Genomic DNA, 18806 nt, shown 5'->3' on the forward strand with positions numbered 1-18806 from the left:
GCTTTGAGTTATCATTCCCATGTAATTCTGCTGACTCATCTGCTTTGGATGTAAATTATTTCTGCAGACTCATTGTTGTTTTTTGACTTGTTTGTTTCTGCTGACTTGTTTAGTTTCTACTGACTCGTTTTGTTTCTGCTGACTCATTGTTTTATTTCTGTTGGCTCATTGTGTTTATGTGGACTCAATTTATTTCTGCTGATTCATCGTTGTGTTTCTGCTGACTCTTCTTTGTGTTTTGCAGACTCATCTTTGTGTTTCTGTTGACTCGTGTTGTGTTTCTGTTGAGTCATTGTATTTCTGCAGACTCGTCATGTTTCTGCTGAATCATTGTTTTGTTTTTGCTGGCTCATTGTGTTTCTGCTGACTCATTTCTGTATTTCTGCTGGCTCATGCTGTGTTTCTGCGGACTCATTTTATTTTGGCTGACTCGTCATGTTTGTCCCGCCTCATTGTTGTGTTTCTGTTGATTTTATTTATGCTGACTCAGCTGTAATTCCCTTATAATTCTGCTGACTCTTCTGCTTTGGATGTAACTGATTTCTGCTGACTCATTATTGTTTTTCGACTCATTTGTTTCTGCTGACTTATGTAGTTTCTACTGACTCATTTTGTTTCTGCTGACTCATTGTTTTGTTTCTGCTGGCTTATTGTGTTTATATGTACTCAATTTTTTATCTGCTGACTCATTTTGTTTCTTCAGATTCATCGATTTATTTCTGCTGATTCATCATTGTGTTTCTGCAGACTCATGTTGTGTTTCTGCTGACTCATCTTTGTGTTTTTGCTGACTCGTGTTGTTTCTGTGTACTCGTTTTATTTCTGCTGACTCATCATATTCCTGCTGAATCATTGTTTTGTTTCTGCTGACTCATTTTAATTATGCTGACTCATTTCTGTATTTCTGCTGACTCATGTTGTGTTTCTGCAGACTCATTTTACTTAGGCTGATTCATTTATGTATTTCTGCTGACTCATGTTGTGTTTCTGCAGACTCATTTTGTTTAGGCTGTCTAGTCATGGTTGCGCCAATTCATTGTTGTGTTTCTGTTTACTCATTTTATTTATGCTGACTCATCACTGTGTTTCTGCTGACTCTTGCTGTGTTTCTGCTGACTCATGTTGTGTTTCTGCCGACTCGTTTTATTTCGGCTGGCCAGTCATGTTTGTGCCGACTCATTGTTGTGGTTATGCTGACTCATCATGCTTCTACCGACTAGGGATGGACCGATTGGGATTTTTTAGGGCCGATGCCGATACCGATTTTTCTCCCATCAGCCTTAGCCGGTGACCAATACGGACTGCCGTTTTTCTTGCTCCCTCAATTTACATCATAAAAATTATGCAATGATGATAACAAATGGTTCAAGTCTCAATTTTTAAAAATGGAACATTTATTGAAATTAACAAAGGTGATGTTAAACAAGAACAAGTAAAAAATATTTAACAAATATTAAATAATGTAAATCGGCCAACGCAGCAGCCCGCATTGGCCGATGCCAATACACGTAAAAAAACGCAAAAATCAGCCGATGTATCGGTCTTTCACTACTACCGACTTATTGTTGTGTTTCTGCTGACTCATTTTATGTTGGCTGACTCGTCATATATGTTATTTCTGCTGACTTATTGTTGTATTTATGATTGCTCATGTTATTTCTGCTGACTCAGGGGAGAAGCGTGTGGTCCAGCTCAGTCTTCGCTCTGTAGAGACCGGTCGTCCCTTCATCAGCACTAACCTGGTTTATTATAACTGCTCCGTGCTGAGCTCGTAAGTCCCACGCTTTCCGCGTGTCCCTGAATGCATCGCGGTGCTTACCTGTGGGCCGTCCACCAATCACAGCCCGTCTCTGTCTCTCTTTTAGGTGCACGGCGTGCGTCAGCAGTGAGTTTCCGTGTCATTGGTGCAAATATCGACACGTGTGTACCAACAACCTGCAGGAGTGCAGCTTCCAGGAGGGGCGGGTCAGCGGCATGGAGGTATGCAACAGACACACATTAACTACACACAACAGATGCACGACAACAACACACAAAAAATACACAATAACTACTCACAACATACACAATTATAGTGTGAATGTGAGACGGTAGTGTGAATGTGAATGTAGTGTGTGAGTGAGTGTTGGTGGTGGTCGGAGGGGCCGATGGTGAGCTATGGTAGCCTCGCTTCCGTCAGTCTGCCCCAGGGCAGCTGTGGCTACAGTAGTAGCTTACCACCACTAAGTGTGGAGTGAAAGAATAATCTCTTAATTCTGTAAAGCGCTTTGAGTGTCTATGATAAAGCGCTATACAAAATCCAATGCATTATTAACCACACACAACAGATGCACAATACCAACACACAACAAAAACACAACACATCAGGGTTATACACTGTGAACATTTCACTCAAACAAGAAAATAATTAAATCTGTAAATGTGTTTTTACTCAGACATTGTGTGAGTAAAGTTGTAAAGTTGATAATTGCTTCCTGTGAGGACCGCCCCTATGAATTGTGGGAGAATGAGTCCAGAGTGCGTCACACAGGAAGCAGCTGCAGCAGCATCGCATTGGTCCATTAACCATCTTACAGGTCCAATAAATGACTGCTCTCACATTCCACCTCAGTGTGTGTGTGTGTGTGTGTGTGTGCGTGCGTGTGTGCGTGTGTGTGTGTGTGTGTCTAATGGGGAAATTAAAACCTAAAGCCTCAAATCACTGCAATTAATGTTAGTTACACTACAATTAGTCTGAGTGTGAGGAGGAGACGAGCCATAGAAAGGCCTTCATTTAACACACACACACACACACACACACACACACACACACACACACACACACACACACACACAGAGAGAGAGATTTCACCCAACCATAATAAACAAAGAGTTTACAACAAATTCAAAAAATAAGGACACATTGTTATCGATTTTGTGTGTTTGTGTAGTTATGTTGTGTAGTGTGCTGTGTGTCATGTTGTACAGGGAATTGTATGAGGGAAAATCTGAAATTAATCTTTGTGTATTGTTCTTCTACCTCTGAGACTGGGAAGAAACTTTATACAGAGATCAGTCCACATGTTCGTTAGCTTTGCATGTAGCAACCAGTGTTACATGTTTGGTTAGCTAAGCACATACCCACCAGTCCACATGGTTGGTTAGCTTAGCACGTAGCCACCAGTCCACATATTTGGTTAGCTTAGCACATAGCCAAGCGGCCAAATGTTTGGTTAGCTTAGCACGTAGCCACCAGTCCAACATGTTTGGTTAGGTTATCTTGTAGCAAATAGTGTTACATGTTTTGTTAGCCTAACATAATAATTTTGTTGTACAATTGTATAATGTACAATAAAGGCATTCTCTTTCTGATTAATTCTGATTCTGATTATTACGTGACAACCAGTCACACATGTTTGGTTAGCTCATCACATAGCAACCAGTGTTACATTTTGGTTAGCTTAGCACGTAGCCACCAGTCCACATGGTTGGTTAGCTTAACACGTAGCCACCAGTCCACATGTTTGGTTAGCTTAGCATGTAGCCATAGATATATGTTATGCTCATATTGGTATGTTATATTTGATAGGTTGATCATGTGTTTTTGGTGGAATTATATTTTGTTGTTTCAGAGGTTTTTATCACCCATATTGGATGTAAAGTGGGGACATGTTGTAAAGAGGGGGCGTGGTAAAGTGGGACATGTAGTAATGTCTCCTCCCTCGTTGCAGGGCTGTCCCCAGATCGTCCCCTCCTCAGACATCCTGGTTCCTGCAGGAATGGTCCGTCCCATCACTCTGAGAGCCCGTAACCTCCCCCAGCCTCAGTCTGGACAGAAGAACTACGAGTGTGTGTTCAACATTCAGGGGAAGGTGCAGAGGATCCCCGCCGTGCGCTTCAACTCCTCCTGCATCCAGTGCCAGAACACCTCGGTGAGACACGCACACACACACACACACACGCACACACTTGTATGGTGTCTGATGGCCTGTCTCCTCCTGGTGGCTGTAGTGAGTACAACATCAGCGTGTTTTCTACATAAATGATGTCATTAAGGTGTTGTCATGACAACACAAACTTATTGCATCATTGACCCTTTACTTTAGCAGGACAATCCCAGTAAACACGGCTACACAATTAACACACACAAAATCAACACAACTGAAGAATGAAGACACTCACAAACACACACAACCACACACACACGCACACACTAATAGTAATGGGAGGTTTGGTTTTCTGAAAGATTGAAAATCAATGTAGTTTAATGACTCTAGTCTGCAGCTCATTTCATTAACAGAACGCGCACACACGCTGCACGCACACACACACACACACACACAGATTAATTAAGATGTGGAGCAGTATAACCTGACTTCAGCAAAAAAAAATCTACTTTGAAAATTTACTGAATGAGAATGCTGAGTCTGCACACACGCATACACACACACACAGATAAATCATTGATAAGCACTCACTTCATATCTATCTTTTTAAGGACTCCCAGCCTTGGAGAGTTTTTGTATTTCCCAAAGAAGTGTGGACACTTTAGACACACACACACTTACTGAGGACACACACACACTCTCACACTGAGGACACACTCACACGCTGAGGACATAAATCTACTTTACAAACCAAGGCTTTATAGAAATGTGAGGTCTGAATGCAGTGATGTTTAAAAGGTGCTGCTGTGACTCGTCTCTGTCACTTCCTCATGTCTCTGTGATGTCACTTCCTCATGTCTCTGTAGTACTGGTACGACGGGGACGAGTTTGGTGATCTTCCAGTAGATTTTTCCATCGTCTGGGATGGAGATTTCTTCATCGATAAACCGCCCTCAATGAAAGGTAAACAGCTGTGTTTTTACTTCCTGGTTCAGTGGAAGTGTTTCCTGGTTGAGTGGAAGTGATTCCTGGTTGAGTGAAAGTGTTTCCTTATTCAGTGAAAGTGTTCTCTTGGTGAATGAAAGTGCTTCCTAGTTGAGCAAAGTGCTTCCTGGTTGAGTGGAAGTGTTTCCTGGTTCAGAGGAAATGTTTCTTGGTAGAGTGGAAGTGTTTCATGGTTCAGAGGAAGTGTTTCCTGGTTGTTTCCTGTAGCGTTGCTGTATAAGTGCGAGGCCCAGCGCTGGAGCTGTGGTCAGTGTCTTAAAGCTCCTCCCTCCTTTGAGTGCGGCTGGTGCTCTGAGAGCAGGAAGTGCCTCCTCCGTCAGCACTGCAACTTCCCAGAAACCAACTGGATGAACCATGGACGACACAACATCCGCTGCAGCCACCCCCGCATCCTCAAGGTGGAACATGTTGATTTATTACAAATGCCACCAAAGACTTTCTATAACATTAGTGCTATGGCCTGTGACCAATCCCTGCTCTGTGATTGGCTCCTCAGATCTCTCCTCTGACTGGTCCTCGTGAAGGAGGAACCAGGGTCACCATAGAGGGAGAGAACCTGGGTCTGCAGGTGAAGGAGATCACACACGTGCAGGTGGCCGGGGTCCGCTGTACGCCATTAGCATCGCAGTACGTCAGCGCTGAGAGGTAAGCTAATAATCATGTGACCTGAAGGTAGAGATGAGCGATATAGACTAAAGAATGTATCCTCATGATATCTGGTATTCATCAGCAAAACAATTACAATTACAACAAATAAAAACAGCAAAAAATTAATTCTCAACTTAAAGGTTCCTTACAAACACAAAATAAATGTAATACATCAACACTAGAATGTGCTTTAGTATGACACTCGCGATATGGCCTTTTTTAATATCTCAATATTTTCAAGCTATATCATGATATGCAATATATATATCGAGTTTTTGCCCTTGCCTTGAGATGATGCTTTGATGCATACAATCGAACCAGAATGGCAATATGATGTTTTTCTGTGGTGTAATTGGGTTTCGCCCTAAATATTATAGCATATCGTAGCTGTTAGTTTCTTTTTTTCAGAGAAAAACCCTTAAAATAAGGTCATTCAGTTAAAGCCACGTCACACAGGGACCTTTATTAACAGAGGAGTAGAGAACATCAACAATTATTAAACAAATGATGTGCATTTGTGCACAGCTGACCACAGTGCTGTACACACAGACACCCGCGCTGTAATGAGCGCCTTCACAGAACTGTCCCTTTAAGGTAACCATGGTAACGTCAGCGCGTGTGTGTGTTGAGTTTCACTCAGAGGGACAGAGCGTGAGAGAGGCGGGGTTAAGATAGTTGGAGGAGAAAAAGGGATACTGGCTCTACAGAAGAAACCTTTAATGTTACGTGAATTATATCGATTTTACGATATAGTCCTATCGTATATCTCTTGAATAAATATATTGATATTTATTAAAAACTTGATATATCGCCCAACCCTAATAATAGTATTTATACATTAAAAAAAGCTACAATAGCTGCTGACTCAGAGCTATTTATCATAGGCTGATATTTTATACCATATTTTTTATTTATATTAGTGCATGTAAGTCAATCTATTAGTGTTATTTTATGCAATTCATTTACTCCTTCATTTATAATGGAATGCTCCAACCGTGTTTTTACTGTTTAATGTAAACCATTGTTTATTTTACATCAGATACAAAAAACTTTGGGACAATTTTGGCCCCTGGAACAAGGTTTTTAGGGTCATTCATGACTAAATTGAGGTCAAATGGCCCATCATTGATTAACGACGCTCTGATTATATACGTCAACAAAGGAAATTTATGGTTTTTATCGTAGAATGACATGTTCATACCGCTGGGAATGTTTTTGATGATATATTGTAAACGGTAACACATTCCTACCTGACGTTGTGTGGTCATGTGACCTGTAGGATCGTGTGTGACATGGCTGAGGCCCTCCTACCCCACTCTCCAGGGGGTCCAGTAGAACTGTGTATCGGAGTGTGCAGCGCTGAGTACAGAACGCTGTCTGCTCAGACCTATGCCTTCGTGGTGAGTCGCATGACTAAACAACACACATATAAACATGAAAACAGGAAAACAGGAAAGCTCTTCTTCTGTGGTTCCAGAGTCCCAGCTTCAGTCGGGTCCTCCCGGGTCGGGGTCCGGTCTCTGGAGGAACCAGATTAACCATTACTGGACGACACCTGGATGCAGGAAGCTCCGTGTCCGTCTTCATCCAATCAGACGAGTGTCTGTTTGTCAGACGGACCAATCAGGAGATTGTATGCATTAGCCCCGCCTCCTCCACAGGCCCAGGCCCCGCCCCTGTCCGACTGATGATTGACCGGTCAGAGGTTGGCAGCAACACTCAGTACGTTTACAGTGAAGACCCAACAGTGATCGGAGTGGAGCCAGCATGGAGCATCCTCAAGTAAATACACAACTACTACTACTACACACTACCACACACTACTACACAACTACTACACAACCAGCATGGAGCATCCTCAAATAAATACACAACTACTACTACACACTGGTAAACATCAACAAAATGACAAACTATATAAGAGGTGGGTAATGACACTTTCATTTACGCACACAACTTCTAGTTGAAGCTGATACCTGGAGTTTCTGAGAAACATTTTGATGTCCCGCCTTAAACAGCTCCACTTCCTCCCACTGCCTCTTCCAATCTACCAGAAGCCACGCCTCTCCTTTTCAGCAAGTGCATCACGTAACAAAACAAGGTCGCATCGGGTCACATTGATATAGGTCAATGGGTCAGGTTAGAGCCAAAATCATATTTACCTGTTTGCTGTTGTGACACGCGGTCTTGTTTCCGTGCACAGTTCCACATTCACTTTGATTGACAGTCTCAAAAACAGGAAGTCAAAGCCTATTGACTGGGCGCACTCGGCATTTGTTTCTATTTGTATAGAGGTCTATAGGACGAAGGCGGGACTTATATACATTAATGTATATGAATGACCACCAGCAGTAGACCATAGTAAAAGCCTTTTCTACGGCATCACGTGAAGCAGCTCAGCTCACCTCTGCTCTGCAGCCGCTTGTGTGTGTGACTGAGAAACACACAGTCACATGTTTGTTTACAGTGGCAGCGCAGCCCGGGAACAATCAATTGCAGAATCGTAAAGAGTTTTTGTTCGCGATTCAAAAGAATCATTTGACTAAGAACTGTTTCCCAAACAAAACCCGTTGACGATGTGCTTCCCTAACTACTACACAACTACTGCTACACACTACTACACATACAGGCCTACAACTACTTACATCTTTGTGTGTGTGTGTGTGTGTGTAGTGGTTCTACAGTCCTCACAGTAACAGGAACTAATCTGCTGACGATCCAGGAACCCAAAGTCAGAGCCAAATATGGAGGAGTGGAAACCAGCAACGTAAGAACTATTCATAACAACCAGTAACCTGGTACTGGTACTAGTTACTGATCTTTTTTTACTGGTTCCTGGTTCTACTTCCTGGTTGTTTCCTCTCGTCCTCAGCTCTGCTCAGCGTTTAACGACACCACTATGACGTGTTTGGCTCCTGGTCTGATCTACAGTGACCAGGAAGCACCAGAGGGGGCGCTGCAGGCTGACGAGTTTGGATTCATCTTTGACCAGGTACACACACGCAGACACACACACACACACACACACATACACAGACATTACCAAATACACACTTTACATCTGTCCTCTCTCTGTCAGGTTTCCTCCCTCCTGGTCCTAAACTCCACTCCATTCACTCACTATCCAAACCCGACCTTTGACCCTTTGGGAAGCTCTGGGATCCTGGAGGTCAAACCAGGGTCACCCATCATCCTCAAGGTCAGACACACATTCAGTATGACTGTGTGTAGTTGTGTGTCTGATTGTGTGTAATTGTGTCTCTGGTTCAGTGGAAATGTTTCCTGGTTGAGTGGAAGTGTTTCCTGGTTGAGTAAAAGTGTTTCCTGGTTGAGTAAAAGTGTTTCCTGGTTGAGTAAAAGTGTTTCCTGGTTGAGTGAAAATATTTCCTGGTTAAATGGAAGTGTTTCCTGGTTGAATAAAAGTGTTTCCTAGTTGAGTGGAAGTGTTTCCTGGTTGAGTGGAAGTGTTTCCTACTTGAGTGGAAGTGTTTCCTGGTTGAGTGAAAGTGTATCCTGGTTGAGTGGAAGTGCTTCCTAGTTGAGTGGAAGTGCTTCCTAGTTGAGTGGAAGTGTTTCCTGGTTGAGTAAAAGTGTTTCCTGGTTGAGTGGAAGTGTTTCCTAGTTGAGTGGAAGTGTTTCCTGGTTGAGTGAAAGTGTTTACTGGTTGCGTGAGACACACATTCAATTTGTGTAAAAGTGTGTAGTTGTGTGTAATAGTGTGTAGTCGTGTGTCATAGTGTGTAATAGTGTGTAGTTGTGTGTAATAGTGTGTAGTTGTGTGTCAGAGTGTGTAGTTGTGTGATTGTGTGTAATTGTGTGTCTAGGGGAGGAACCTGGTCCCTGCTGCTCCTGGTAACAATCGTCTGAATTACACGGTCCTGATTGGTGAAGCTCAGTGTCAGCTGACCGTCTCAGAGAACCAGCTGCTCTGTGATTCGCCAGATCTGACTGGAGAGCAGCGTGTGTTGGTAAGATTAGCTCCGCCCCCTCCTCCTCCTTCTCCTTCTTATCAATAATGATGCTATCTATCTATCTATAAATCAGCAAAGGTCTGTGTGCGTGTATGTGGAGCGATTATATCCCCAACACGGTATGAGTTCGACCTGAAACTCTGTCAGCGTTGGAAACATGTATTCATATAGTGGGAGGAGCTTAAGTAGAGTTGTCAATTATGGCCAAATGAGTATGTGTTTGAAAGGTGGATGTACAAAGAGGTGTACATACTCTGTACTCTGTAGTGTTATAAAGGGGTTTATTTGTGGGTGTGTAAGTAAAATAGTGTGTGTGATTTCCCTGGTTTAATTCTATGGGACATGAACATGATAAATGTTTTTTTACTCATTTATACATATATTTTTTTTGGTGTATTTTTCTGTAATGTATGTTTTTTGGAGTCATTATGTGTATTTTTGTATCTTTCTGTTGTCTTTTTGTGCATTTCTTGTATAATTATTGTTTTTGTTGCCATTGTAGTGTGATTCTGGAGTCATTTTGTGTATTTTTTTGTATAAATATTTAGTTTTGTGTGTTTTGAGTCATTTTCATATTTTTGTTTTTGTTTGGTGTATTGTTCTGTATTATATGTTTTTTTGACTCAATTTGTGTGTTTTTTGAGCCTTTTTGTATATTTTTGTGCATTTCTGTTGTAGTCTTGTGTACTTTTTGTATAAATATTGTTTTTTTTACTCATTTAGTATATTCTTATTATAAATACCTTATGTATGGTGAGGGCGTGTTTTGAGGTGTGTGAGAGATGTGAGACTCGCTACCTGTCGCTACCGCCATCTCTTCCGTGAGTTTTTGCTCACACGCGCATGCAAGTATTCCGTCACAGGTTGTTGAAATACATGTGTAGAGAAAAAAGAAATGGACCTATTTGAAACTTACGGGAACTCTTCCGTTGTTGCAGCTCTCTCTCTAAACGGCTCTGTGTGCGTTCAGCATGTACATCCAAGGTGGACATTCGGTTTTATAGCAAGTGGTGAAAATATCAGCGTTTATAATGCCGTATCCGCGGATAAATTTGCTGTTTGCTTTCAACACAGCCACGGCTATTGCCCGTCAATAACTTCCGGGTCCCGATCTGTGCAGTGAAATAGATATAGATGGTGCGCTAGCGCCCCCTCACACTGAGGTAAAAAACTGAATAGGTTTCACTTCTGGGTGAACATGAATGTCCCGTCAAGCCGAAATAAAATTAAAATAAACCTTTTGAAATGACCAAATAACTCCAAAATAACAGATGCACACACTTGTGGTATTTGGAAGCTGTTGAAACATTTCAGGGAGATATTCGCTCCACAAACACACACGCATGCACGCAGACCTTTCTTGCATTATAGTATAGATTTTTATTAATAATAATAATAATAATAATAATAATAATAATGTTGTTGTTAATAATAATGATGATGTTGTTACTAATAATGTTGCTAATAACATTGTTAATATTAATAATAGTAATGCTGTTGTGTGATTGGTAGATCCTGGTGGGGGGTCTGGAGTACTCTCCAGGGACGCTCCACATCTACTCAGACAGCGCTCTGACTCTTCCCGCCATCATCGGGATTGGAGCAGGGGGCGGAGTCTTATTGATTGCGATCATCGCCGTCCTGATCGCCTACAAGAGGAAGACACGCGACGCCGACCGCACGCTGAAACGCCTCCAGCTGCAGATGGACAACCTGGAGAGCAGGGTGGCCCTGGAGTGCAAGGAGGGTGAGGAAGCACTTCCTACTTCCTGATTTTCACTTCCTTTTTCTCAAAAAACAATGAAGAAAAGATGAATACATACTTCCTCCTTCCTGTTTGATACTTCCCTGTTTCCTTCACTGGAGGGTCACTACTACTTCCTCCTATTTCCTTCCTGTTAGGAAGGGTCAGATATATATTTCCTCTTCCTGTTTTTCTTTACTTCTTCCTCCTATTATTTATTCAGTAATGAGTTTGACCTTCTTACTTCACTTTTCCATTTACTTCATTAACTGCTTCCTCTTCCAAGCTACTCTTTCCTCTACTCCCTTCTGTGCTCGCTGATCAATATCCTGCACTGCTTCCTTTTTTACAACTTCCTTCTTTACTTCCTTGAAGAGGGTAAGGAAACGTTTCCCCCACCCTGTTTGCCACTTTCTTTTCCTCAAAGAAGATGGAGAAAAACTTATTTCTTCTTCCTGTTTGATACTTCCCCGTTTCCTTCTATTGGAGGGTCAGAATCTTCACTAATACTTCCTCCTATTTCCTACCTGTTAGGACAGGTCAGATATATATTTCCTCTTCCTGTTTTTCTTTACTCTTTTATCCTATTATTTATCCAGTAATGAGTTTGACCTTCTCACTTCTTTTTCCCATTTACTACTTCTTCCAAGCTACTTTTTCTTCTTTTCCCTTCTATGCTTTCTGATTTTTTTTCCAATTCCTGATCTATTTCCTTTTCCTAATCTACTTCCTGGTTTCTTCTTCCAGCCTTTGCGGAGCTGCAGACTGACATCCAGGAACTGACAAATGACATGGACGGAGTGAAGATTCCTTTCCTGGAGTATCGGACCTACACAATGAGGGTGATGTTCCCGGGGATCGAGGAGCACCCGGTGCTCAAGGAGCTGGACGTAGGTTGACCTGATCTCAGATGAACTAATCCTATATTCAGCTTCAGCCTGAGTAAACTGTGTGTGCATGTGTGTGTGCGTGTGTGTAGTCTCCCGCTAACGTGGAGAAGTCTTTGCGTCTCTTCAGTCAACTGTTGAACAACAAGATGTTTCTGTTGATCTTCATCCACACGTTGGAGGCTCAGCGTTCATTCTCTATGAGGGACCGAGGAAACGTAGCATCACTGCTAATGGCCGCTCTGCAGGTACCACACATCCTACACGTCCTACAGGTCTTACACGTCCTACACGTCCTACACGTCCTATACATCCTACACGTCCTACACATCTTACACTTCCTACGCGTCTTACACGTCCTACATGTCCTACTCATCCTACATGTCCTGCATGTCTTACAGTTTAATAAAGTCAACAAGAAAAGCATCTTTAAAATGTTGCTAACATTACTAAACTAGTAACACCACTCAGGGTATGCTAATACTTTGGCTAACACGCTGTCAATCATTTGCCGAGCCAAAAACACACTGACATGCTGCAACGACAACAGAGAACATTAACAATGCTACATGTTGCTGAATCTGCAGAAATAATGCAACAAACCTGAACAGGTACTGCAAATGCTACGCTAAGGCAGTGACACACTGAGCTAACGCAGTGACACACTGAGCTAAAGCTATGCTAACACAGTGACACACTGAGCTAATGTTTTGTTAACACAGTGACACGTTGCGCTAATGCTATGCTAATGCAGTAACATGCTTAGCTAACACTATGCTAACACAGTGACATGCTGAGCTAACGCAGTGAGATGCTGAGCTAATGCTTTGCTTACGCAATAACACACTGAACTAACGCTATGCTAACGCAGTGACATACTGAGTTAATGCTATGCTAATGCAGTGACACAATTATGTAACGCTATGCTAAAGGAGTGACACACTGAGCTAACGCCATGTTAACACAGTGACACACTGAGCTAACGCTATCCTAACGGAGTGACACACTGTGCTAACGCCATGCTAACACAGTGACACACTGAGCTAACGCTATGCTAACGGAGTGACACACTGTGCTAACGCCATGCTAACACAGTGACACACTGAGCTAGTGCTATGCTAACGGAGTGACACACTGTGCTAACGCCATGCTAACACAGTGACACACTGAGCTAACGCTATGCTAACGGAGTGACACACTGTGCTAACGCAGTGACACACTGAGCTAACGTAGTTACACATTGAGCTAACACGGTGACCAACACCAACAGATGAGCTGTTATTGTCTAGTACTTGGATGTTATCTGTTGTTGGTTAACAGTGCTGTTAGTGCTAGTTAGCACTGGCTAGTGCTAGTTTGCGCTGGTTAGCTGGCTAACTGAGCCGTGTTCTCAGGGTCGGATGGAGTACGCTACTGTGGTTCTGAAACAGCTTCTGGCAGATCTGATCGAAAAGAACCTGGAGAACAGAAACCATCCAAAGCTCCTGCTGAGGAGGTAACACACACACACTCACACACATACATACATACGTACATACATACATTAACACACACTGTCATTGTGTCTGCTCTTTCCTGCATGTGTGTGTGTGTGTAGGACGGAGTCTGTAGCTGAGAAGATGCTCACCAACTGGTTCACCTTTCTGTTGTATCGGTTCCTTAAGGTACATTGTGTGTGTGTGTGTGCGTGTGCGTGTGTGTACTGATGTATGTCTGTGTGTGTGTGTTGCAGGAGTGTGCTGGTGAGCCTCTTTTCATGCTCTACTGTGCGATTAAGCAGCAGATGGAAAAAGGTCCGATCGATGCGATCACTGGAGAAGCTCGTTACTCTCTGAGTGAAGATAAACTGATCAGACAACAGATAGATTACAAACAGCTGGTACACACACACACGGACACACAGACATGATAATGATGGTGATGGTAATGATGGTGATGATCTCTCTCCTCAGACTCTAATGTGCGTTCCTCCGGAGGGCGAGGCGGTCACGGAGGTTCCGGTGAAGGTGTTAAACTGTGACACAGTGACTCAGGTCAAAGACAAACTACTGGATGCTGTTTATAAAGGAATCCCCTTCTCTCAGAGACCACAGGCTGATGACATGGACCTGGGTCAGTGTCACTGTTAGTGTTAATGCTGCATTCACATCAGACGCGTGGGCGACCGTGGCTCAGGTGGTAGAGGGTTGTCTAATGATCGAGAGGTTGGGGGTTTGATCCCTATGTGTCGAAGTGTCCTTGGGCAAGACACTGAACCCTAAGTTGCTCCCAGTGCTCGACCAGCGCCTTGCATGACAGCTCTGTCCCATTGGTGTGAGAGTTAATGGGTGAATGAGCTGATGTGTAAAGCTTTGGGACTACTTCAGTGTAGGGATAGAGTGCGAATGTTTGCGTGACCACATTACATACAAAGTTGCGTTAAGAAGCAAATTCTTCTCTGTTGGGCGTCACGGTTTGATCCCCTCAAGGGCGTTGGCTGCGGCATGCGCTCTCTCGATTTTCTGTGACATTCGTCATTCGCTTGAGTTGAAAATATTGAACTCCAGCGAATGTTTTGTGTGACGCGCAGGCGCTCAAGCCAATCTAAGTCTTTTTTGTTATTGACGTCAGACCACCACCGAGTTGGATGTGTCGCTGGTTAACCTGGTGAATCCAGGAACGCCGGTGTTAAGTGTTTTGACGGCACTTGAGCTTCCACATGAGGTAAAGAGCATCGATTTTACTGATGTCCTCCATCATTGATGGTGAAAAGAGAGGGAGTCTGCTTGGCGGCGCTTTTATATTTGCTTCAGACGCGCATATGAAGCGAATATGTGGAAAACCTTTTTCGATTCTGCAGAAGCTTTTGCACGGAGCCCGCGGCTCAAAAATTTGTGCCGCGTCCGGTGTGAACGCAGCATTAGTGTGATGTCACTGATTATGTCACACAACTACTGTGATACTGTGTGTAATGTGGTGTGTACTGTGTGATGTCAGAGTGGCGTCAGGGTCGTCTGACCAGGATCATCCTGCAGGACGAAGACGTCACCACCAAGATAGAGAGTGACTGGAAACGCCTCAACACACTCGCTCACTACCAGGTGTGTGTGTGTGTGTCTGTGTGTGTCTGTGTGTTTGTCAATATAACAGCTTCTGATTGGCTGTGTGTGTTGCTAGGTAACCGACGGCTCTGTGGTGGCTCTGGTTCAGAAACAAGTTTCGGCGTACAACATCGCTAACTCCTTCACCTTCACCAGATCACTGAGCAGATACGGTACACACACACACACACACACACACACTTTTGAAGACAAAGATGTCCTCAGTCATCACAAATTCACGATAAAAAGTGTGTAACTGTGAAGTCACTCCAGGAGCTCATATGACATGTTAATTAATCACAAATTCGTGAAAACTGAGTGCGTGTGCGTGCGTGCGTGCGTGCGTGTGTGTGTGTGTGTGTGTGTGTGTTCGTGTTCCAGAGTCCTTGCTGAGGACCTCCAGTAGTCCTGACAGTCTGAGGTCCAGAGCTCCGATGATCACACCGGACCAGGAGACTGGTACTTTTATGTTGTGTTGTGTAGCCTTGTTTATTGTTGTGTTGTGTGTATGATTGTGTAACGTGTTGTTGTGCATCTCTCAGGAACCAAACTGTGGCACTTGGTAAAGAACCATGAACACAGTGACCAGAGAGAAGGAGACAGAGGTAGTAAGATGGTCTCTGAGATCTACCTGACCAGACTGTTGGCTACCAAGGTAACACAACTACACAACCACTACTACACAACTACACAGCAACTACTACACAACAACAACAACAGAGTGACTACACACCATCACTAACAGTAGTGATGTAACAGTGTACTATATAATAATAATACACTATGTATTTTGGCTCCTCCCTCCACCAGGGGACGCTGCAGAAGTTTGTTGATGACCTGTTTGAGACGGTCTTTAGCACCGCCCATCGTGGCTCTGCGCTCCCATTGGCTATTAAGTACATGTTTGACTTCCTGGACGAGCAGGCGGACAAACGTCAGATCAGTGACCCCGACGTGCGACACACCTGGAAGAGCAACTGGTGAGGAAAACAAACGCCCCCACCGCCCAATCACACCCTGACTGTGCTGTAGTTTAACCTTATTTTATCATAGTTTAGCCTTATTTTATCATAGTTTAGCCTTATTTTATCATAGTTTAACCTTATTTTATTGTAGTTTAACCTTATTTTATCATAGTTTAACCTTATTTTATCATAGTTTAGCCTTATTTTATCATAGTTTAACCTCATTTTATCATAGTTTAACCTTATTTTATTGTAGTTTATCCTTATTTTATTGTAGTTTAACCTTATTTTGTTGTAGTTTAACCTTATTTTATCATAGTTTAACCTTATTTTATCATAGTTTAACCTTATTTTATCATAGTTTAACCTTATTTTATTGTAGTTTAACCTTATTTTATTGTAGTTTAACCTTATTTTATTGTAGTTTAACCTTATTTTATCGTAGTTTAACCTTATTTTATCATAGTTTAACCTTATTTTATCATAGTTTAGCCTTATTTTATCATAGTTTAACCTTATTTTATCGTAGTTTAACCTCATTTTATCATAGTTTAACCTTATTTTAGCATAGTTTAGCCTTATTTTATCATAGTTTAACCTTATTTTATCATAGTTTAACCTTATTTTATCATAGTTTAACCTTATTTTATCATAGTTTAACCTTATTTTATTGTAGTTTAACCTTATTTTATCATAGTTTAACCTTATTTTATTGTAGTTTAACCTTATTTTATTGTAGTTTAACCTTATTTTATTGTAGTTTAACCTTATTTTATCGTAGTTTAACCTTATTTTATCATAGTTTAACCTTATTTTATCATAGTTTAGCCTTATTTTATCATAGTTTAACCTTATTTTATCGTAGTTTAACCTCATTTTATCATAGTTTAACCTTATTTTAGCATAGTTTAGCCTTATTTTATCATAGTTTAACCTTATTTTATCGTAGTTTAACCTTATTTTATCATAGTTTAACCTTATTTTATCGTAGTTTAACCTTATTTTATTGTAGTTTAACCTTATTTTATCATAGTTTAACCTTATTTTATTGTAGTTTAACCTTATTTATCATAGTTTAACCTTATTTTATTGTAGTTTAACCTTATTTTATTGTAGTTTAACTTTATTTTATCGTAGTTTAGCCTTATTTTATTGTAGTTTAACCTTATTTTATTGTAGTTTAACCTTATTTTGCTTATTTATTTATTTAATTATTTGATCGGAACATTGCACATTAACAAACATCTGCATTGAAACAACAATAACAGTCGTAAACATGCCTGATTATAGCCACAGGACTAATTTACTGTACAATCGTAGTCCCTAGGCAGATGACAGAAATACAGAAAATACAACAAACAATGTAACAGAAATGAATAAGTACAAGAAAAGTAAAAGAAGAGTCACTTAATGGTCACAAGACTGGTTTGCTTTAAGCCACACTTTGAGTTTGGTTTTAAATATAGGAAATGTGGGACATTCCCTAACAGTGAGGAAGAAACTGTTAAGGAACCTCACAGTCACCTCTAGAGGAGCCCCGTGTCCCAGCACCACTGTGAGGCTTTGGTTTAAAGAAGTCTGACGGGGAGGTGGGGTTAATCCATTTAACACTTTGTATACAAAACAGGCATATTTAAAATGTTTAAAATTCTCTAGGATCAATAGATTATGTTTTTGTAATATAATGCAAATATGGAAGGACATTGGCTTTTTTATCAAAGACGTTTAAGGCATTTTTGTAGAGCAATTCTATTGATTTGAGTGTGTTCACACCAGTAAATGACCAACTTGTAAAACAGTATTACAAATGTGATCAAATCATAGAATGTTGTAGTTTAACCTTATTGTATTTGAACCTTATTTTATCATAGTTTAACATGTTTTTATCAAAGTTTAACATGTTTTTATCAAAGTATAACCTTTTTTTGTTATCGTTTAACGTTATTTTGTTGTAGTTAAATGATATTTTGTTGTAGTTTGACGTTTTATCATAATTTGGTCATAGTCTAGTACTATTTTAACTTTCAGATTTTAATTTAATGTTACCTTGTCGTAGTTGAACATTATTTTGTTGTATATTAATGTTGTTTTGTCAGTTTATTTTGTCATACTTAAATGCTATTTGTTGTAATTTAATGTTTTGTTTTTGTTTTATTTTCATTTTGTCGTAGTCTAACGTTATTTTGATGCATTTTAACGAGGGATGTAACGGTTAATCGTAAGGCAGTTAAAAATCGATTCATAGGTATCACGGTTCACATCGATACTCTGAAAATTGAATCGCAGTACTTTTTTTAAACAGCAGAGGGCGTTATATATTTATCCTTCTCTTGTCCAAATGCTGAGGTGGCGGGCGGAATCTGCTATTACTTTCTTTCTGGCCGCCTTCTACTCTTAAACATGTTCATAAATGATTCCAAACCCCTTTAGCACCAAAAGAATATCTGTAATATTACATGAATATCTGTAAAAGTCTTTCTATTAGCTCTGTCTGCTAGCGCATAGCATTAAAAAGAAAAAGAACTATTATGCAGTTTTGCATTGTTTACTATAGAATCAGAATTTGAATTAATAAGCTTCTTCTTCATTTGTATTATTCCTTTATTTATTTCATTAAAGATTTATTTTTAGTTAAATTGC

The 18806-nt window shown here is 41.1% G+C and overlaps 1 protein-coding gene across 1 annotated transcript in view; it reads left to right on the forward strand.

Moving 5' to 3' along the window:
- Positions 1–18806, forward strand: part of plxna3 (plexin A3) — a 49447-nt gene that overhangs the window by 26269 nt on the left and 4372 nt on the right. The window contains exons 11-34 of the mRNA XM_028452126.1: positions 1672–1771; positions 1866–1980; positions 3711–3911; positions 4733–4829; positions 5079–5269; positions 5368–5516; positions 6799–6919; positions 6997–7301; positions 8193–8286; positions 8392–8511; positions 8599–8718; positions 9344–9487; positions 11003–11237; positions 11982–12124; positions 12214–12369; positions 13516–13616; positions 13719–13785; positions 13854–14000; positions 14074–14233; positions 15098–15201; positions 15278–15374; positions 15583–15660; positions 15744–15856; positions 16012–16181. Coding sequence (XP_028307927.1) covers positions 1672–1771; positions 1866–1980; positions 3711–3911; positions 4733–4829; positions 5079–5269; positions 5368–5516; positions 6799–6919; positions 6997–7301; positions 8193–8286; positions 8392–8511; positions 8599–8718; positions 9344–9487; positions 11003–11237; positions 11982–12124; positions 12214–12369; positions 13516–13616; positions 13719–13785; positions 13854–14000; positions 14074–14233; positions 15098–15201; positions 15278–15374; positions 15583–15660; positions 15744–15856; positions 16012–16181 — 3328 coding nt within the window. The remainder of the gene's footprint in view (positions 1–1671; positions 1772–1865; positions 1981–3710; positions 3912–4732; positions 4830–5078; positions 5270–5367; positions 5517–6798; positions 6920–6996; positions 7302–8192; positions 8287–8391; positions 8512–8598; positions 8719–9343; positions 9488–11002; positions 11238–11981; positions 12125–12213; positions 12370–13515; positions 13617–13718; positions 13786–13853; positions 14001–14073; positions 14234–15097; positions 15202–15277; positions 15375–15582; positions 15661–15743; positions 15857–16011; positions 16182–18806) is intronic.

The sequence above is a fragment of the Gouania willdenowi genome, chromosome 7, assembly GCF_900634775.1.
Source record: "Gouania willdenowi chromosome 7, fGouWil2.1, whole genome shotgun sequence".
NCBI classification, from domain to species: domain Eukaryota; kingdom Metazoa; phylum Chordata; class Actinopteri; order Blenniiformes; family Gobiesocidae; genus Gouania; species Gouania willdenowi.